This window comes from Sinohyriopsis cumingii, chromosome 12, assembly GCF_028554795.1.
Source record: "Sinohyriopsis cumingii isolate HCF-2022 chromosome 12, ASM2855479v2, whole genome shotgun sequence".
Taxonomy (NCBI): domain Eukaryota; kingdom Metazoa; phylum Mollusca; class Bivalvia; order Unionida; family Unionidae; genus Sinohyriopsis; species Sinohyriopsis cumingii.
In genome coordinates, this window is record NC_142972.1 from 34,102,178 (window position 1) to 34,126,193 (window position 24,016).

General features: G+C 33.9%; 1 protein-coding gene across 1 annotated transcript; it reads right to left on the reverse strand.

The window, feature by feature from the left end:
• Positions 1–20,123: 20,123 nt before the first annotated feature.
• On the reverse strand, positions 20,124–20,831 carry LOC149786229 (uncharacterized). The gene is made up of 2 exons (XM_089975909.1): positions 20,753–20,831; positions 20,124–20,311 (listed from the first exon to the last, which is right to left on the reverse strand). Exons 1-2 carry the CDS (start codon positions 20,829–20,831, stop codon positions 20,124–20,126), a joined length of 267 nt encoding a protein of 88 aa, XP_089832035.1.
• Positions 20,832–24,016: the final 3,185 nt, after the last annotated feature.

Here is a 24,016-nt window from a genome sequence, read left to right on the forward strand (position 1 = left end):
ACTCTTGCGTTTTGTTAAATTACTCCTATGAAATATTCGTAGCATTGGAAAATGAGAGTTCTGGCTCACTTGCGTCAGTTTATAAGAGCACATATGATTTCATCGCATAACCTAAGACCACAGACTATGATAATATTCCACGAGATTGTTAATGATGATGTCGGGATACACGCTCACCATCAGAAAGACAATACATTTTTGTCTGATCATTCTGTTATCAAAACTGTAAAAAATATGAGTAGACGCTCTTATAAAAACTATGCAAGTGAGTCCAAATCGCGTCTTTCCCTATCCATTCTTAATTACACAATAAATATGGCAGATGATGATCACGGTGGTTGTCTTTAGTTTCGTATTTTGCATAGGGCTTACTTTTCAAAGAAAAACAATTTCCAAGGTTTTCCTGACCCGTTAACCTGGCTAATAAGAAAATACCTTATATATCTAAGGTATTTTCAAAAGAACAAGTATTTCCTTGTATGTTGGTGTGTGATTGATGGATGTAATTTGAGTTGTAGAGAATACAACCTAACCCTACTTCAGATATGCACCTGTCACAAAACTGCCTGATACGCTACGTCGTTTTTACTTACTGGAATTCAAAGATAAATTGTAACAATACAAACCTTTAACTTATTTTTACTTTATATATGTTTTGTGATGTATGCATCGCAATTTCCGAAGCTAGTGTTGCCTACTCTCACAAACATGCTTTCCCTATTTTAATACCTGCTAAATTTAGTGTACTTTGGACTTGTCAGGATGGTTATTCGAGGATATTGGGGCAGATATTTAGATTAGCAATGCGTTCAGACCATGCACTATCTCAACAATTAAAAACGATGTAAGAAATTGAATCCACGGGACATAAAGGTATTATAGAGGTAAGCCAATATTCTCTCCACTGTATGTTCCAAATGCAAACAACTTCAACTTACAACCGTATGTGGAACACCCCTGTATAAATAGATCAAAGTTGACTCCCTTAGTTGACACAATAGTTTTCTCTCCTCGACTAAAGCACAGAAAGTTTACTTCCCTTTTATTTGAATTATTTGTATAATTATGGCTCAGAATGAATAATGGCAGCACACGAGCGTGCATACAACGGTAAAGTATAATTTTTTATAGATAAGAATATGGAAGAAATCAGGCCAGTAAATAGCGCATACAAGTTTGTCAAAGACGCTCTCAAAATAATTTATCAGCCATCAAAAGAAAATCTGGAACACCTTGTTTTTTATGCAGAGATCGTTATCATACTTGAAAAACAAAAACGCGTACCAAGAGAAAACTATAATAAACTTGGTAAAAAAGGGTAGTTATATGATTTTGTGAAGAAAAGTAAATACTTTAGACAACTTTAAAATTCACGTTGCATCGAATTTTTATTTCTAACTGTAGTATGCTTAAGTATAGTAATTTCAGTGTCTATGCTTTTATTTTGAAAGCTACGGTACTGATTTTTTATGGCATAAATTATTACCTATCTGCCAACGCACATGGAGCTTGGTTCGAGTACGATTTTACCCACGATTCTGAATTCTTTAATGAGATCCGACATATTTAATTCTGTGCCACCATTACAACTCCTAATTTGATTTATAATATTTGTAGACCTAACGTAGGTATATTTGCGTATGGACTTATTATCTTGACTTCGCAATATCGACTTTTTCTAAATGCAGTATGCGCCTCGATTCTGACGCAAGAAATAATCAAGGACTGATTTAAGAAGCGCCTGTGCTAGCAATAACTGCTGCGCTTAATGCCAGCGGAATGTAATAAATCCCTAACATATCTGTTGTCAACATAAATCAGTTGATCATATACATGAAAGGCACTGAAAATGGTGTCTGTGCACAGCTACACAGCTTAGTTTTGCATCTGTTGGCACCACCAACAGTGAAACTATCAAAGCATATCCTCATTGTTTCTCACTTTAACATCAAGTTTACTTCTATAGTTTGCTTGCTATTTCTTATTTGAGACAAAAACCGCTTAATTTTTAATCCTATTTTGCTGATGCCAAACATGTCATCAAACTGACCAATGTTGAACATTGTAATACACTGTGGCTTGACATAAGCAAACACAACATTAATTTACAGATAAACATTTAAATGTGTATCGTTAATACATATTGTGTGTCTGAAGTGATCTGCTGATACCTTCTGAACTATGCACCGCTCCAATTAACAACATTTTGACTCAAGTGTATAAAAATATATTTTATCATACGTTCAATGCCAAACTGTGGAATATGGTGTTATGTTGTCCCTAGGGCCTATTACGGAAACAATACTGTAAACACATCGTGACAAGGTTGACAGTAGTTTGGGGTTAATCGCTAACCTTTCTGACATGTCAGACTTAATCAGTATCTCTCTATCAAGCTACTCACAGTCATATGGGAAGTGATAGTCTGGTAAATATTTAAATAAGGTTGTATGTGAGTCGGATTATAAGAACTGATCCACAATCTAGACTATAAGAAGTGATCCCTCAATTTAGACAATGGGAACTGGTCCCCAAGCTAGACTATGGGAACTGCTCCCACAAGCTAGATTATGGGAGATTATCCGCATGATAGACTATGCCGTTCTGCACCCAGGATCCCAAGGATATGGATAATGTGTCCTCCTGTCCTCCAATTGTGGGGGAAACACTATATTTCAAATGGACAAAGGAAAACAGTAGAGAGAACATTATGTACAAACAGTATTAAACGAAAAGGTGACAATCTTAATTTCTTGGATAGTTCTGCCATCTGCACTGTACTGTCATTTTATTATTATGTATTTAGGGTAATAAATATTGTATCCAGTACTCGGTTAGCTAATGAAACCATTTAAATATCCGAATATCTGGTTCACCTGAAAAGAGCTGGACTATAGAATGCTTCAATGCAAAAACAAAAATATTAAATCATGCTGAAAACAACACATACGTTTGATATCCAGGTAGTGCATGCTTAAAACAAACGTTAAATAAGTAGAATTGTCTGGAGGAAATGAGATAACTTCACAGTTACATATAAACATGTATATTTCTGTGATGCTATTTGAAAGGACAGAAAATCCTAACTGCGTCTATTTTAGTTTGTTGTAATACATGCCATAATTTGACATCATTATCTGTACAAGGAACTAATCTCAAAAGTTGAACATTGCTTACATGATTCATTTATCTATCACAATTGATGTTCCCATGCAAGAAACATAATACAAACTTAAAACAGTACACATATTACGGAATAATTTTTCTAAGTACATTATGTGGTGCTGGAAATAAAACATAAAGTTAAAAAAGAAAAACTATTTAGGTTGTTTTTATAGCAAAGATGCCGATGCTAAATGTGAGTATAAGCTATGTAAATACATACTGAATCATGCTGAAACAAATTACAAACTAATCTCGAGAAATATTATTGTAAGAGCGAGAAAAAACCCAAAGATTTTGGAGTGAGAGAGATAGCACCATATAGTGTCAATTTACAAGAATATCGTATATATTATATGTGAAAGTTTTAAACTTTCAAACTGATACTTTACCAACGTTAATTCTCCTCAGTGTAATTCATCTATGTTAATAATATGCAACCTGATACAATATACATAAAATCCTTGCATGCCAAGCAAACATAGACAAACTATATTCCAGACTTTTGTAGTATGTTATGACATATGTTAATAGCAGAGCCCTAGCAAATTCAAATATGCATATCATAAAGACATTGTGCCCGCTTGAAACAGACATTAAACTAGGAACAACAAAATTGGTAAATGATGATACAGTTGATAATGTGATCAGATATTTACCAAATGCCTAACATCGCAAAAAAAATGTAAACACACGGGCAGTTGAATAATGGGGTAAGTCCTATTAGCATCTGTTTGTATTATTGAAAATACACAAATCCCTTAAATCAAACAAAGGAAATCACTTCTCATTGAATATTTATAAGAGTACATCTCAATTTACAATATTGAATAAGACTCCACCTGGCACTTACAAAAGTTAGAGTTAATATCTCTATTCTTATGTCGACAACATGTTCAATATACAGAACACGCAAACAAATAAACATTGTATTCATAGCGCATTATAATCTTCAGTACTGTTACACACAATATGATACAAATAATAAGATGGAGTTTCATGACTCAGGATTCGGGGGACGAGGTACGAGCTAATAGCATGAAATAATAGAAACAATGATTGAATATCATATTGCAATTTACTCTTTTTGCATGAATAATTAAGCTATGTTCCGAATATCTAGTGTTTAGTTCTAGAGAAGACCCTGTACCAGTATCAACTTGATATCATTTTATCCTGTAGCGTGCACTCCTATTTTATATTCGTACGAAATTAATTTTCTGATTAATAAGTATTTCTCAAGCAGTTCGAGAAATCCAGATTTTCTGAAAACAATATTTGCTCGATTAGCTGATAAAAGCAACATATGACTATTGACTCCAACATGAAAGATTTATCAATATTTTCATTCATAGTTCATTTTTCATTCCTAATATATTACGTTATTTTGAGTAATTTGAAACTGATTCCTTTTTCTACTCCCATGGAGTGGTGTTGTTTTTCTTGTTTCTAGGATAAGGGACATGTCCTTTTCCCTGATTCTTGTTTTCAATCCTGACCTACTGTGTGGGTTTGTTAAAATATATCCTTTCTTTGCCAAATCGCATCTAGCCTTTTCATAACAGGATGTAATCACTCTAAGACAATTCCCAAAATTGTTGGCCATGGTCACCACTTCTTGCCTGTCGTCAAATTAAGGGAATTTCACAATTATTGGTTTTCGTTCTTCTTTCTTGCTGTGTAGTCGGTAATCCTGTACAAAGTACATATTTTCATAAAATTCAAACTATTAATGCATCGATTCCATAAATAAAGATTTCGCAACTCTGTAAATAATTTCAGCTGAATCCTGGCGTGCTACTCCGTAAAAAAAAATGAAATAGAAAGATGGGTCGATTATAGACAGCTAAATGAAGTGCTATTTTTGAACATTTGATGGGTCGAGTCCAATCAGGTGGAAGATATGTCTGGTTTATTTGAACGATGTCATTGTGCTCGGCGCAGATTTGTAAACGTCTGACAGTGTCTGCAAGACGTTTTCGAGAGACTGCTACATTCTTGCTTGAAACTAAGTATAAGAAAGTGTCGTTTGTTCCAGAAGAGTGTTTCATATATGGGGCATGCTGTATTTTAAGATGGCGTCCAAATAGATCCCGATAAGATCAAACGCTCACATAACTAGCCTACTCCTATAAACAATAAAGAGGTGAGGAGCTTCATGGGGCCCAGCAACGTGGAATAATTGCCCACTGAACTTAGACACAAAGACAAAGTGATCACATTCAAGAGGGCTCTCAAAACTCACTTATTTCGAGTGCAAGAACAAACATAAAGACTTAATAATCTTTCCTACCTTAAATATTTTCTGCATGTCTTTTATTAATGTTTTCTAATTTCATTGTGTTTGTTTTTGTAATCATATCATTATATGTTTTTTATCTTATAGGTGTTGTCTAATGTTGTAAAGCGCTTAGAGCTTCTAAAGATTAGTCGATAAACAAAGTCCTCATTATTATTATTATTAATATTAGTAGTAGTAGTAGTAGTAGTAGTAGTAGAAGTATTATTATTATTATTATTATTATTATATGCCTGTGTTCGTACCAATGAACATTATTGGAGGATTTAATGAGATTACAAGGCATTTAAAATATTGACAAAACACAATTGTCAATTTGAATCCAATGATGCAGATGAGGGACATTCCAAACTCCAAAATCCAAGTTGTTTTAGACGCCAATGCTGGCTTACACCGTCGCATCTGGTTCGAACTTCACTTTGGATACTGATGCAAGTAACTGTTCAATCAGTGCAGTGCTCTCCCATAATCAAAATGGACATGAAAAGTATATAGCCTAATAGAGCCGGACGCTGGGTATCGCAGACAGGAGATATTGCGTCACGCGTAAGGAACTCATTGCGGTTGTCACTGCTATCAAGCAATTTCGCTGCGATTTTTACGGTAGGGAATTTATCATTCGTCCCGACCATAGTTCATTACGATGGCTGACAAACTTTAGTGAGATCGAAGAGCAACTCACACGTTGCATAAAAACTCTTCTGGCACATAAATTTGAAATCGTTTACTGTGGGACTGTGACACACCAAAAGGCTTATAGTCTCTCACGAAGGCCTTGTGTGGATTGTTCATATTGCGAAAATGTTGAACTTAAAGATAGGAGTACGTTACAAAACTCCAGTAAAGAGTGCACATGTTTTCCTTGCGAGGTTCTAAGAGACTGTATGGAAGAAGGGCGCAAGGAAGAGTCCTCATGAATTGCATGAATTTCTGCAGGAGACCTGAGGATGAATCGCAGAGAAGAAAATGACACGTGATACACAATTAGATGCCTGAAAATTTGAAGAGTGCTCAAAATGGCATCAAATATCAATAGGTAATACAGCAGGTAGTTCATTATGTTCTCAGCGGTACAGGTTGGAACTCCGGGATGGAGTTTTCTACCGTAGGTGGGAAGATGAGACGGGCAATCGCATTTCTTTGTAGCTAGAAGTCCCAATGGTAGCTGGGAAGATGTTCTTGCAAACTTACATGACGCCGTTACTGCTGGTCACCTTGGAGTGAACAAGACTCTTTCAAGAGTACAGGAGCGATTATACTGGCTTGTTGTATGGTGAAATGTTAAGGACTGGTTTCCTAGTTGTGACCAGTGTTCAGCACGGAAGAGGCCATATAAAGCTAACGGAGCTTCCACGAAAATGTATAATGTTGGTGCACCAATGGAACTAATCGCCTTAGAGAATTTGCGGCCCTCTGTTGTGTCAAATCATGGAAATAAGTACCAGAACTATTTCACAAAATGCGTGGAAGCCTTCGCATTGCCATACCATGAGGCAGAGACTGTTGAAAAAGGTTTGGTGGATCAGTTCATGACTAGCTTCTGTGTTCCGATGCACATTCATACAAATCAAGGAACTTTAGTCAGATTTGTTGAGGACGATGTGTACTTTTATACGGGTAGATAAAACGCGGACTACGCCTCTTCACCCACAGTCAGATGGAATGGTAGAACGTTCTAATCAGACTGTAGAGAAAATCCTAGCTACCCTAGTGACCGAAGATCAGAAAAGCTGGGGTGATATTCTGCCCCTGGCACTCATGGCATGCGGTATGGAAAATGGGAGCTAAGTGCATTTCTCTGGAACACACGAAAACCCTTTCATTTTGAGTCCAACTTTGTATCAACTGTGCTACCGCGGCCCCCTTACAAATAGCTAGAAGATACTTATATGTGATTTTCATATTCCTTTGAATATTTTCTTTTGCTTTGGTTTTATATCTAACAGATTTTTAGACACTGTTGCGTGCATGATCATAAATGTTAAGGGTGTATTCACCGTTATCACCTTTGTTAGGACACCAAAAAATGATTTGTATTACATTCTGGGATTATGTACTAAATAAGCAGGCTCGACATAGGATTTGCATGACTTTTGCCTTGTTTTTATATAAATTATAAGCCTGGAAGAACGGAAAAATCTTTATTTTCGGCAGATTTCATAGATGGAAACACATCCCGCTTCTTCCACTGATACTTTTGCATCCTCTACTTGCTTTTTGAAAGATTTTACAATTATTAGGCTGATACCATTTCAAAAATGAGTATGTACATGCATATGTGTTGTTTAACAGTATACAGACTACCGTTGAGATTTCTTGTTATAAACATCAACATAAATCTGGATAAATCTTAGATAATCACAAATTTATCGCGTGGTGTTTATCTGCCAAAGCGGTATGCTACTATACATGAATCAGTTTGTTATTTTTATACCTGAAATTGGTTGCCATGATTATTATTTAAAACATCATTGCTAAAGTGTGAAAACTAAAAACGCACGCTTCTAGATTTCACATCGTGAAAAACAAATATGAACATCATCCACTGATGGTTGGTGGAGATAATCATCAAACACAATACAGTAATCAAATCAAGTATATTAATTCAGTTTTAGTATTGACCCATAACGTACACCATTACATTCCACATGATGCATACGTCGTGGCGTAACGTAATGACATACTTATAATCTTGTCAAAATATGCTTAAATACCTTCCGTAAATAAATGAAATTTTTCATAACAATTTATAAATTTATATCCATTATGTGATAAATACATTCTTACAATCTGTTTTCATGTCGTAATTGTTTAATATATGAAATATTAAATATTTTCAGGCCAAGGATATAATAAATTCAATGTGTTTAACTAATTTCATAAGAATTAATACTCTAAGAAAAGCCTCTACGTTTAAAAACAAATTTCACCGGAAAACGAATTATGTATGACTTTTCATTAATGTCTCATTCATTAATATTGCATAGACATATTTAGTTTCACCGATGAAAAGAAAGGAAACCAATGCAATAATCAATTCATTGAAACAGGTTTATTTAAAATGTATGTGTCTCTACAAATTTATTAGATAAAATATTACATAAATGTACAATATACAATAATTAGAAACTTGAAAACAATTTTTGAAATGTCGAGAATCTACCCTTCAAACTTTATTTTTCTCACCTCTGTCACGGTGGCTGATGGAAAGATGCCGCAGCTGGAAGTTTCAAACAGCCATAAATATTATTTTAAGTCATTTTGTGAAAGGAATACATTGTCTTTCTTCTCTCAAAACTCTGAGAAATTTCAGGAACAAGCAAATTGAATTTTATTAATTTATAGCTTAACGGTGCCGTTTCCTACAATCGGACATAAAATGTGGGGTTTTTTGTGGAACATTCTCATCTACAACATGCACATCCACATCTCATATATTTGTATTACTATAGGTTTATATTAAAAAAGTGCCTGGAGTGATGCTTTACATGCATTTTTTGAGCAAACATCAGAACAATTACAGAGTAAAAGATTTTGGTTTACTCGTCTAGTTAGATAGCTATAAATCGTTGTAAATTTATTAAAGAACAAAAACATTGCATAAAATTGAAAGACACGATTCTATGTTCAAAGACAATAAACACACTGATAATACGTCACAAAATGATTTACTAGGCTGTATAATCTCATTTCATAGTGCTAAATTACTACCGTTCTATTCCACTGTAATCCTGGCATAGTCATATTATTAGTATTCTGGTATCAATAACATGTTGAAGATGGAGCTTGGTATTGGGGGGATGGACGCGATGCTCCCAAAGATTCATGCTTTCATCCACTTACTGAAAGTAACATTCGCGTTTTATGACTGTTGTCAAAGTGCAAAATGACGTAGGACTGTTTAAATAGTACATACAATTGCAGCTCCTACCATTCTCCCCTGACCTTAGATTCCGTCTTCTTGTGCCTTTTTAATACATTATCAGTTCCTTCTCGAATATAGTCTTTATTTTTCTTGTCGATTAAAAACATGGAAATTCTAACTCTAGAATGGCTCTAAAAAGATATGCATGTGTAGTATCGACTAAGGAGTAGACATACATATAAAGTCCATATTTGCTTCTACGATGGCATTGACTACATTCTAAAAACAAGGGTTTCCATTCAGCAAAGTCATTTTAAATAGACGTTTTATTTCATGATTAATTACGTTTTATTCCTCGGTAAAGACTACTTTATGTTCTTATTATAGCTTCATAGAGTACACTGTACTAGAATTGAATGACTTAATGCATGATCGAAGTCGGGACGAAATATAAAAACACACATACCATTGACCTCAATGGCTTTTCAATGGTAAGATTCGTTGTAGAATCGCTCACTTTGCTAACTCTATGATAAAATGAAAAGAATGCACTTTATCAAACGTACAAGCTAAGTTCCCGTATACAAAGCAAATGGAAGATCGGTAACCCATGCTGCATGGACAAAGTTATACCGTGTCTTTTAGACCATATGTCAGTCAGTAATGTAAACTGTTTCAAAGATGTACGGTGTGTATTGCACCACTAATAATGTAAATCTTCTCAAAGTTGTTCCGTGTGTATTACACTATTAGTCTGTAATTTAAACCGTGTGTATCAGTCCATCATTCCGTAATACAAACCGTCTCATGTTGTACCGTGTGTATTACACCATACGACAATAGTGTAAATGGTCTAGAAGTTTAATGTTTTCAAATGTATAAATAAACCATGTGTCATTATGTAAAGCAGAATTTCCAATCGTTTCCTATTTGGCCAACAAACAAATAGGAGGCAGCGGTTACAGTTTCAGTAACCCCAAACGTTTGTGTTCAGTATGATAACACAAACAGAAACGTATAATTTGTTTTGTCCCACAAGAAACATGATCCAAAAGTGTACGTGTTTTATAAATGTTGCATCAGTCTATCTAAATACGATGGTACATAACATAATTACGAAACATAAATATTTATGACATTTATATTACTATTTGCTAGCAAACTGCTTTACTTATATTGATTGAAATTCATCAAGACGTATCAGTAATTAAATTTTTTTTGATTCTAACTTCCTTTACCAAGATTCTACTTTCTGTCACAATCATTACTGAAAATAAATACATAAAACCTGGATGTGTTTGCATATAATGATTGCTGATGGATTATTGTCAAACAAGAGACCTATATTACAAATAAAAAGGCGATTACCTTACCTTCCTTCTTCATACAATGAAAACTATGACATGTAGAGCTATACTCGCAAACAGCAGAAATAGTAGAAGCAATATCAAATCAAGCTGAACTGAAAAAGGAAAATATTTATATTATTATCATCGTCTGACATTGCAATACATGCAAAATAATGATAAAGCGTAAATCTGCAATTCTTAGGTTGGACTAAACAATTTCTTTTGATTGGCTTTGGGGTAAATATTTTATTCATCGTTATTTAGCTGTAATGTAGTTAACAATATAGAGTTTTACTGACTGTCAATCACTTTTGGAGATGGGTTTATGCAAAACGTATTAAGCAAAATAAGTTAAAAACTTTTTTATGAAGCAAATATTTTGTTTCATGTTGTGCGTATAGCATTATAAAACCACGCAATATGGCCAATATGTACACCTTTAGCGTGTACGCGTGGTTGATTTCATTGTATTGTATTGCAGTTGGTCGAATTTCATTTGACTGATTTGGTGCATGCATGCACTAGGTCCTTGTCCAACACTGACTAAGGCTCCGTTATACATTGTACCCGTTCTTGCAAATAAGAACCATATGAATGGTTTATTTAAGCAGGAATTAATCATTCTTCCAGTTTGACATATGAATGAAGTGTATTTTCTGCAATGCCACGCAGTTCTTTAAAAAGTCGTTATAACTAGATCATAAGTCTGATAACGATGACAATGACAGTGAAGAAAGTGAGGTTGAGGAGGAAAATGATGTTGGTGATTATGACATATGACGACGACGTAAAAGATTATGAAGACAAAGAAGGGGCCCAGGGAGGAAAAAGATGATGGTGTAGTTGTGATTACAACAACCATATTGAAGAATAAAGATGAATGGGGTGCCTTTAAAGAAAGTAAAATAAAAGGTTCCATTTCCTTGACTTCAAGGCACCCAATAAGAAAGATGAATAGGGTGGAGAGGGAGGAGGCTGAAGAAGAATATGATTGGACACATATATCTGAGGCATATCATACCACCCAAGAAGGAAGACGAATGGGGTGGAGGAGGAGGAGGCTGAAGAAGAAGAATATGATTGGACACATATTTGATGCATATCATACCATCCGCGCAATTACTTCCACGCGAAACTTGTTCGCAGTCGCATGAGTATGAACCAGCCGTATTTGTGCACTCTCACAAGGGATTAATTAACGTTCATTAATATTTGAAATGCAATGTATGCCTGACAATAAACGTTCTCTTAAATATTATTTTCAAACCTGCATCAATCTATCATACCCAAGTTACAGACAATGATACTCCAAGAATCTAAGTATCGCATCTGGGGACCAAACCAACATTTAAGACACTCGTAAGTAGAAAGAAGTTTAATTTATAGGTTATTTTATTGTTAGGAGGAGAGAAGAGATACGTTTCTGCAACAAATTTCATCATGATACCCATATTATATATATAATGGAAGCTGTGAAATTTTAGAGAAAGCGTAGGATGAGCGTATTCGACTACCAATCAGTAAGTTCTTAATATTTTATAAATGCCTTTAAGGAAATTAAATAAACGTTTTCCATTTTCTTGACTTCAAGGCACCCAAACACTGCATTGCATTCTGACTCTAATATTCAATCACTACAAAACTTGGCACAATTTGTCGACATATGTGTGATCAAATAAACATTATTATACAACCTGCATATGTGTTGATAGAGAAGTTTTGCATTTGTTGCTTCATAATCAACAATTGATAATATTTGATAATAATTTATATTTCTCTAAATATCTGCACAATTCGAAGTGGCAACTTACATAAGGGATAAAATGCAAAACAAATGATTAAAAGAAAATACGTTCATGTCAAATTATTTTAGTGATAAAACTACATAATGTATTTTTGTGCACGCCCTTCTGATAATTACTTCCGAAAAGAGAAAATGTGTACAAGAAAATGGCCTAACAAATGGGCAATAACACATACATTTATTTTCCATATACCCTGTCCCATCCAATGAAGCATTTGCAGAAGTAAGAACCGTCGGTATTAGTGCAAGTACCGCCATGTTCACTGGACATGCTATTTCCACATTTTCATCACAAACGTTTGTAGCTTAGGCCAACATAAAATCAAGCACCGGTCTGCAATATTTTTCAGGAAATGCATCTAAATGACACAGTGGCAGTGAGTCAGTGCTCAGTCATCTTTAGAATATCATTAAACATGCAATATGTCAAGACAAGAACACATATACGCAGCTGGAATATCTTTCTCATGAAATGCGTATTGCATAACATATTTACTGAGGATCTTTCGTTTGTTATGTATATTTAATTTTTTTGTCTGTTAATTTATAGAACAATTATTCCATTACATTTTTATGAGAAAATGGAGAACTTCCGAGGTACCTGCTGGTGGCGAGTGGTCAGTGAACTATCAAATTGTAGTTCCAAAATCATACAGATAGGAAATTCTCAGTCTGGCCCATGAAACTACTTTGGCTGGTCATTTAGGGATTATTACGACTTATCACAAGATCTTGAATCACTTCTTGAACAAAAATTAAAAGTAATGTTTGTAAATTCAGCAGCTCTTGTCATACTTGTAAAATGGTAGGAAAACCAAATCAAAAGATACACAAGGCTCGTCTCAACCTATTCCTGCATTTGACGAACCATTTAGCAGAATATTGGTAGAATGTGTCGGTCACTTACCTAAGACCAAGTCATGTACCCAATACTTGTTGACCTTAATGTACCGGTCATCACGATTCCAGAGGCAATTCCTTTAAGGAATATTAAAACTAAAACAATAGTAAAAGTTTTGATAAAGTTTTTATTCAATTTGGCCGTCCGGAATATGTCCAATCTGGTTAACGGTCAAATTTTATGTCTAGAATTTTCCAGCCAATTCTACTTGGATTTGGCATCCATCCATTCAAGTCAAAAGTGAAATGATGGTTCGACAGAACTACAGCGGAGAGAACCTTTAGGTCTGGAACTAGAGGTCTGTCTGTCTTGCTCATTCTTCAAAATTTTCTTTAGATTAGATATTACGGCCCTTACAAAGTTAGGAACAAAATAAGTTAAATTATAATAATAGCACTCCTGGGATGTAAATAAATTAATGGAGTACCAGTATGTTGAGAGAGATAGGCAGGTTAAACATGCAATTAATTTAGTTGTACCTGTCCCATTCAGTAAGGATTTAAGTGATGAAATGCAATCGGATTCTACTGATTTTGGAGTAACACATCTTCGAAATTCAGAAATTATTAACAATCTGGACCAGAAACATTGACATTTGCAACAACAAGAAAGGAATGAACTGAAATAGTTGTTACGTGTTTAGGCTTGAATAAACAGTAACACAAGAAAACGAGAAAACAAAAACCTTTGAAAAATATCACAAATAATTTATTTCCCTGGAAAAATACTGTAAAAATAAATAACAAAAATATGAGAAGTTACGGTTTCCATAATTAAATCCAAAATGTATACAAGAATAATCCACGGATTATTGCAGTCGTAATATTGAAATGTTCTAATGATTTCAAGTTTGAGTCCCCACGAAGAATCCAAGATGGAAAGCAATGACGTATGCTGTAACTCGTACTGTGTTGACGTCTACAGTTCCTTGTACGAAAAAATAATTTATCCTCCGGTCTTGGAAATCCAAACAGAATTTTCAATAAATGTCTTTGTTCAGGAATTCTGTATGAATACAATACAATAATATTTCCAGAGAAACTAATTAATCTTTTAAAGTCCAAATAATTTTTAGAAAAATTAACTAATACCTCAAAAACTCAAAACTTCATTTCTGGTCGCAATAGAAGAAAACAACTTGACATCAAGTGTTTAAAAGACCTGGACAAAAAATCACTATTAATTCTAAGTATTTTGCAATTTCGGAAATGCCTAATTGCGGAATATATTGCGAAATAGAGGATGACATTGTCATATTTACATGTAAAAGTCACATAGCTCCTGTATGTCATTGATAGGAACCAATCATTATACTCCTAAAAAAGTTGTTTACTTGACCCTCAGTCAAGGCCAGGAACTAAGTCAAAATAGAAACAAGTGTTTCTATTATTAGGTATCTAAGTTAAAACTCAGGTCAAACTGACTTTTCCAGAAAATATCGAATTCATTGTAAACATAGTTACATTATATTGACATGTAAAGAAAATAAAAAGATTCCAAAACCCACAAACAATCAAATCAAATCAACTTAAATCAAATATAAATTAAATCAAATATATGTAACACAATTATCACTTGAATATGAGAACTGATTTCCAGATGTTCCTATAAGAATAAATAAAATTTAATATGACGTTGAAATTGTACATTCCACACCTATGAAAATACACCGTACAGGATGAACCCTCTCAAAGAGGAATACATGAAGAAGAAATTCAGTATTTGCTGGAGAATGATTTCACTGAACCGAGTATAAGTTGCTAGAGTTCACAAAGTATACTTATTCCAAAACCAGATAAAACTTTCCGCATATGCACTGATTATTGAAAGGTGAACAGGGTGAATAAAAAAGATTCAGATCCATTACCAAAAATCGATGACTTCATTAACTCTGGATGGACTTTATCAATATAAAGTGATGCCGTTTGGAATGAAGGATTAGCCAAGTGTTTTTAACGTTTAATGAACATGATTACTTCTGGTCTAGATAAATGTGATACTTACATCGATGATGTCGTCATCTACAACGACACCTGGAAAGAACATTTAGCGACAGTTCTAAAATTCTTGGACATATTTTGTTTGCAAATAATAAAAAGTAATCTCACGATAAGGCTCACGTCATCAACGTAATTTCCAATTCCCTTGTATGCAGAATTTAACCTGTATAACCAATAAGGCAGTGACATATATATGATCCGAGCGTATTCGTGCAATTACCACCGTTTCTACAGGGAAAACTATCACACTCGTTGATGTCTGCGATAGAACGGATGGTATATTTTAATGCACGGTCTTTATATAAACTTATCTAAATAAATTAAGATTTTCTAAAAATAATTGTCGCCCTTTGACAAAATGTTCTTATTTTGACTTAGTGTAACACATATGCCCCGCCGATGTGTATTGTCATCATAAAAAATATTGTATTTATACACCTCTAATGTAATATAAACAATGATTTTGTACAAAATTAAATAAAAATTAACTCCCACTTTCTACATGCATTTTTCTTCAATCATCGCTTACATGACTGAAACGTATCCCATGTATTTTATTCATAAGTTTTCGATTTCTGTAACCTAAACCTATGTTATTGATATCAATCAGAAAGTACTAAATAAAGGATTGCAAATAATACTGTTAACAAAATTAGACATTGCCCTGAGAATATCAGATGTTACGCAATATTTATACAGTTTGCATCTAAATGAGACGGAGAAAGAATAGCGTTATGTACACGTGACGTGAAAGACAGGTTAACTGATATTATAATGATTAGCTTATCAAGTAAAAAGTACTAAATAAAGGATGAAAAATAACATTCTCTACAAAATTAGACCTTTCACTAAGAATAGCAGATTTTAAGTACTATTTATTCAGTTTGTATCTAATTGAGATGGAAATAGAATAGGGTTATGTTCACGTGACCTGAAAGGCAGGTTAAATGATATAACGTTTATCTCATCAAATCGTTTCAATGAGCTTGGGTGTGTGGAGAGGTAAATGAAAGCTATAATAAGCTCATTCATTCAAAATGTGTTTTCGTGCGAAAGAATAAAGAAACATAATCGTATACGGTGGACATTCTCACACTCCTGGTTCTCTGTTAAAGCTTATAAACACCCTATGTCAACGATAACAGGCTAATATTGAAAACACCATACAGTGTAGATCATAATAATATTCGGACTAGTAACGAACAGAAATATCAAAAGTATAACATGTAACAATGGCTAATGTCCACTAGCCAATTTACTGATTATATAAATGCATGTCGCAAAAGTCACAAACTCAAGCAACATATCTTGCTCATCTTAGGTTGAAGGATATACATACATTTACTTGATTCCAGCAATCTCTGCAAGAATTACAACGACTTGGAGAAAACTGCAAAACTAGGTCTACTAAAAATAATCTTCACTTGGAAAAATAGGAAGCGGCATCGCAAAAGGTCATAACTTTAATTAAAGCAACCAAGAACCCTGTGCCGCCGTAGCTTAAACATAAAAAGAAAAGTCCCAGCAACACCCACGAACCCTGCTTCAAAACACTACACAAAAGACAAAAACAACAATCAATTACAAACAGGTCAGAAGTTTCCTCAAGTATACTCCACAGGGATATTTGCAGAAGAAAAACTGTAAAAAAAATCTCGTATGCACTTGAATTAAGGCTAGTGAAACAAAAGTGGTTGAATTGAATTTATAAATACATATATACACAGAGGGAGAGAGAGGACAGACAGACATACATAGAGACAGAGAGAAAGAAATAATGATAGCACAATGCATGAAGTAAACAAAAGAAGCCTCGTCCTAACTAAACGATAGAAAAACAAACTTAAGCACAATGTAATATAACTACATCCTGTTCGTTTTAAACGACAACTCTAGTAGCAAACATTAATCATTAAAATTATATAATATAGAGATCTGAATATTTGGAACAGTTGTAATTATTCACGATAAATTTTATATTTAACTTGAAGAAATCGTAGAGATATAAATACCCTCTTGGAAATATTTTGTTTGTAAATAATTAAATTTAATATGAGTATAATTTTTAAGCATTCAGCGTAATTTCCACTTACCTTATGTGCAGGTTTGACCGGTAAAACCATTTAGGTAGTGATATACATATGAGCCAAACATTTTCGTTCAATTCTACAGGGAAAACTATCATATTCGTTGACGTCTGTAATGGAACGGAAAGTGTCTTTAAATGTAGGGTCGTTATGTCAGCTTATCTAAATAGAGAAAGATTCTCTTAAACTTGTTGGCCTTTTGTAAAACGTACTAATTTTGAGAGTGTAACACATATGTCCCGATAATGTGGCTTGACATCATATATAAATATAAACTTCTAATGTAAAATAAACAATGATTTGTACAAAAATTAATAAAACTTTCCAACCAGTTTCTTCATGCATTTTGTTCAATCACCACTTGCATGCAGGAAAGGTATAAAAAGTTTTCTAATACGTATCATTTAAGATTTTTGCAACTTATATTATCGATATAATTGATAAAGTACTAAAATAAACAATGAAAAAAACAATGATTGCAAACAGAGATTAGCAGGTTTCATGCAATATTTATTCAGTTTGCCTCTAAACAAGATGGACAAGAATAACATTATGTTCAGACTACCTGAAACACAGGGAAACTGATATGATAATACGTGTTCTACCCTGAGTCTTTTCAATGGGAGTGGGTTTGTGCAAAAGTAAAAGAAAGCTGTAATAATAACGATTCATTGAAAATATCGATTAGTGCGAAAGAAGCAAGAAGCATACTGATCATATAAGTTTGATATTCTCAGATTATGCTAATGATGTCTGCTATCTTTTAAACACATTAGGTAAATGATACCAGGCGAATGTTGTAAACACCATACAGTATGGATGATACCAACAAAGGGACTATTAATGAACAGAAATAACATAACAAGTAATCGAGGAAATTAACGGTCTCAGCTTAATTTAAAAGAGATACATACATTTACAAGATATAAATAATCTCTGCAAGCAAGAAAAAGAATTGAAGAAAACTATCAAACTAGTTCTACGGGAAACAATCATCACCTGAAAAATAGCATGCCACAACGCAAGGGGCCATAACTTCAGCTAAATTAACGGAGAAGCTTGTGCCTCTGCAGGTTTAAGTTAAAGACAAAAGAAAAAAATCCACCCCACCCGCCGTAAAAGATCCTGACGTATATTCACTGGGAAGTTTGCAGAAGAAGAATTGCAGAGGTCTCGTATACGCTTGAATCAAGACTAGTGTGTTCGTGCAAGTGCCACCATTTTGACATGGATGACGCTCGCATTCATTGACATCTTAAATTGATCATCTAACAGTAAACAATAAACGTCTGGCCAAATTATGTAAAATATTTTAACCGCAAAGAATTTGTGAAAATAAAAATAGAAATCAGCAATCAATATTAATTAATTAATTAAGAAAAAGTAGGAAATAGCGATGTCCATGATGAAGAAGGTGTCAAACGATGGTGATCATAATAATCAAGATATCCTAACTTATTTCGGAATTAATCTGTGTGCAAAAGTGATCAACAAAGATCCATGACTGAGCACATATTAAATTTTAAAAGAACGTTAATCATGTGAGTACTGCTAATATCTCAATTGGACGTGATGGCGATGCATATGTTTTTGAAATTATTTCTATTTAGCCTTCTTTGATTTCAAAGTAATTTAGCAGACGATATCTAAGAAATGCTTTCCATGAAATGATTCCGTCAAAGCGTGAAATTAGTCATTTATGAATAGGTACAATTTAGTATGAATAAATATTTGGAAACTAAACATTACTCAGTGTTTGGAGCTCTGCTTCGTGCAACTATTCGATCAGTAAATGTACCACTTGGGTTTGCATTCACTATATCTCGTTCTGGTCTCGTCGGATGAAGAAATTGCGGGACTTGGTTGCATCCTAACGTACTGCTCTAAACGTATGTAAGGAAATGCTTAACGGTGTTGTTGATCCTACTGTAAAATTGTCCGCCTTTATTGCAACTCCGTAGTAACCATTGCTTCCAAAGGCGTCATACATCAGTGTGCATGTAGTCTAGATTTTAAACAAAATGTTTGAGATTTAAAACATTTGTGTAAGACATATTTACATTCTTAATACATTTTCATGCAGATGTTGAAAGATCTGAAAATTCATAACAAGATGATATTATTGCTGGTGAAGACGTCTTTACTAATTGCTCACTTCATGTGGCAGGTGCACATTATGTAAAATAATTCCTATCGTTTCGAGTCTTCGTGAGAAAAACACCTAATTAATTCCGACTCTCTGACTATATGAAATGCCCACAAAAATAACATACATTTAATTTTTGTATCATTGCAATACATCACACAGTATTCTGCAATTTGTGCTTTCAATCGATACCAAAACTAGTTTTCTAGTTTGTTTCACAGCCACACGAGCCTTCAAATATATGTACATTATACTATATGAAATGGGAGGACAAAGTAAACTGATACATTTTTATTTCTGCCGAAGTAATCGTACTTTCTATCAAACTGAAATTACTTCATCTAACACAGAACACGAAGCTCCTTCCATTTCTTTTAATTTTTTGACACAGTATTGTGGACAAATACAGAGATATACACTGATATGTACACATTCATACATCAAAAAGACTGGGAGAATACTTACATATATTTTTTTAGACAATAAAAACATTTTGGAGTAACTTAAATGTCAATTATTTTGTGCGGTGATAATGAGAGAGTTACCTGGTATCCTTATTAAATGTTGGTATCCATGGGTCAGTTTCACAATAGGACAAATGTCAATTTGGGCGGCAGAATTGACTCTCCCAATATCAGAACGAGTTCCTAAATTTGCCACTGATCTGATTTCCCAGCCACCGGTAGATCCAGCATGACCTAGGGATATTCAATCTCCACCTATAAATCTAAATTAGATAAAGTGTGTCAAGAACGTACTTTTTCTCTTTAGAAATTAGCCCATCAAAATGTTGTGTACAATATGAATTCGAGGAAGCAAAACTAACTGGATGGCATTTTAAAAGTCCTCATTTGCTTTTAACATCAAAAAGCTCTTTACCTGATTCATACATAATTTGTATTTCACTTATCATAATAGCCTAGATACAATGTTAACTTTTGTATATGATCATTAGGTGAATACTTTTTTGCAAAAGAGGATATAATTTTTAGCAATCAGTCTTCTAATTAATCCTTAACAATTACAAAAAGCTATTGTTCATGTTAATAGTGTGCAATAAATGTTAACTAATTACCCAAATTCGTAAGATGAATATTTGGACGGAAAGTTATATATAACACTGCCTCTTCAGATCGTCCAATCTTCTGTCATACTGTAGTCCGTACAGTAATACTGTAAATCTCCATTTGTCCCATAGCAGTTGACAAAACAGCTCATGGGTCCAGATGAGAGAAGCTCGCGCGTAAAAATGGTTGCCTGGTTACAGAAGTTACTAGATGGAGTTTATCTTACTCTGTAGGAAGATCTCGATCTAAAAGAAGTCTAAGAAGAATCACATTCAACGTAGTCGTTGAAAACCAATTCTGGAGTTACTGCCTTATGCAAGCCAATACCATGCCTCTCATTCTAAAGTTATTTTCAAGTACGATTTCCTAATAATCCTAACTCATGATCTACCAAAGGTATTTATCAATGTACAGCCAAACCTGCCGTCATGGTCAACTGAATTAAAAATTACGCATATTATTCAATCTTGGACATCACACTCAAAGCATTCGAATACCCTCAATTAAATTTAGTTAATGGAGACTTTAATAAGTCAGTTATGTTTCTTTCCTGTTTGCTTCTATCTATAGATTGAACGCATATACAAGAATATATATAGATAGATAGATAGATAGATAGATAGATAGATAGATAGATAGATAGATAAATAGATAGGTAGGTAGGTAGATAGATAGATAGATAGATAGATAGATAGATAGATAGATAGATAGACAGACAGATAGATAGAGAGATAGATAGATAGATAGATAGATAGATAGATAGATAGATAGATAGATAGATAGATATGTTAGGTGTCGGTATCTACTACGTAGTAACTTAATCGCGCGTGAGAGTGAGTAATAACAACCGCGCTGGTTAATAAATCTGGATATTTCTAGTGATGGAATATTGCCGTAAATATTAATCTGTTTTTTATTATTTATTTCCGCTATACTCAGTGCAAAATGGGTTATAATGTTCGCTATGAAATATAGTGCATTGTGTTTTATAAAGAATATATGTGTTTTAGTTGCAACTTTGGTGCAAGAGTTATTGGTAAGCAACATGCTCGCACTCTCATATAAACAGCAGGAACAATAAAATAAATGAGATATCTCGCTAAAGTGTTCTAAAAATATCCTATCCTAAGCATCCTACCATGGAATTTTTTTTTAAAATGTACATATGTTATTGTATTATTACCCTACTATTTTTATATTTTTGCAACACGAATGTGATTCTCAATATGCATTAGGCATACTTGTAAACGGAGAGACCAATGCTCCCCAACAGTAGCAACGAGTTATGTCTTGAATAATAAAATAATATATTGTTAAACCATAATATACCAGTGCACAACGTTTACATCGTTTGGTTTCAGGTAGCCACTTGTTTTAGAGAAATATTAGATTGTGTAGTTCTTCACAATATTTATGTGATTATCAGAAGATATGAAAATATTCGAAATGAATATAAAATATTTAGTAATGGTAAAAGGTCTAATATTATTTAGTGCCAAAAATGTCAAGCATCATATGCGAAACGACGGCACATAATTGTCATTCTCACCCCCTTCTAGTCTATATGTGCAATACACGCATTTCCCATGCAGTATGGATAAGGATTTTCATGCATAATATGTGGCTATTGTTCAGTTATGTTGCAAAACGCACTAAAACTATCGCGATTTATTTCCATTAATTACAGTCTCGGGGACCCTAAGTTCGTAATACACAGTAACTGCTGACGTAATTTACTTGTCGTTCAGACAAATACCGCAGTTAAATCCCGACACGATTTGGTGTTTAAGGTGTGGTTCATTTATGGTTTATCTAATTTGTTAATTCGGATAATGTTTCGTTACTTTTCGTCACTTTTCAAAGCAGGCATATTTGTTGAAAGGAGCCTGCTTGGCCTGCAACGGATGCAAATGAGGGCATTTAAAGAAAACGACAGATTTTTTGTTTTAGATGTAATCTTCAAGAGTCCAAAATGTACAGGAAAGGGTATTTTTCTCACTCTGTGATGCCTAGTTTACGTCATCATATTTATAACAAACCGTTAGAGACCCATATCAAATTGAAAGCAGCTTGATTACTTTCACGCCGGTCAGTTATGTTTATCAGACACAAGTTGCGCGCGCACATATATGTTGGGGCCTTGATTTGAAATCGAATGGTAATGAGACAATCAGTGACGAGTTTCTAAACTAAATGTCTTACAACAACGGAGAAGAAATAATAAATATTCCTCGATTATGTAGTTTATAAAGGTCGAGAAAACCTTTGAATTTTTGGTATTTTATAATATTTTATCTTCTTTACTTTCTTTGTATCTATGAAAGAAATTACTTGGTATGGATAAAGTTATCTGCATTCCTTTCTGCTCAATATAACTTTTCATATGGCTCTAATTATAATGTGTATGAAATATCTATATTTCCTTTTTTGAAAACGTAGATCTAATGTTAATTGTTTGTGTTTTGGTTCTGTTTTTTTAACGTCGCTTTAACAATTTTAGTTATATCGCTACGATGGCGGCATTGTGGCAGTTTATAGTGATGTCTAACACTAACTTCCTATTTTCGATTGCAAAGCGAGATAGCTGTAGTATCATTTTTATACGTTTTTGGTAAGATTCGAACCTCCCGCATAGATTCGGACGCTCTAACCACTTAGGCCACCGGAATGGGTAGAAGTTTTTCCGGTGCTGTTCTAAAACAGGACAATGCTAAGATACCTGACATGCACAAGCACATATCTACTCAGGATTTCATATCGTCCAACGATTTGCCTATGGAAGATCAATCTCTCCACAATATTTAGGGGTGTACGCTTCGGAAATATTTCAAGACAAACGTAACGGTTGACGTAATCAATGTGGCTACTGATCACTCACATTTTTGGAAAGGTATCTTAAAACGAGAACGGATACTATTAGGTTTTAAATCGATATCATTTAATAAAACACTTAATGTGTGTTTGTGAAACAGAGAGAATCGACAATACGACGGAGGATAAGAGAGAGAATATTTTATTCCTACTTTTATAATTGTGAAACACAGAACGGACATTACGACAGAGACAAAATATTTTATGCCTACTTTAAAAATATCACGAGACTTATGTAACTTTTATGGTATATTTTCCTAAGAAATTTCAAACACACACGTCCTACTTGAAAATCACATCAATAGGAAAAATCCACTTTTTTCGGCAGAATATCGCAAGAGTGATCTGAAGACATTGTCGACTAAAATCATTCTTTTCTGAACAAGTTGATGTAAAATTCTGACAAAATGTTACATCCTAACATTTGTTGATGTATTTTGCATTAAGACTGTCACGAATACCTTG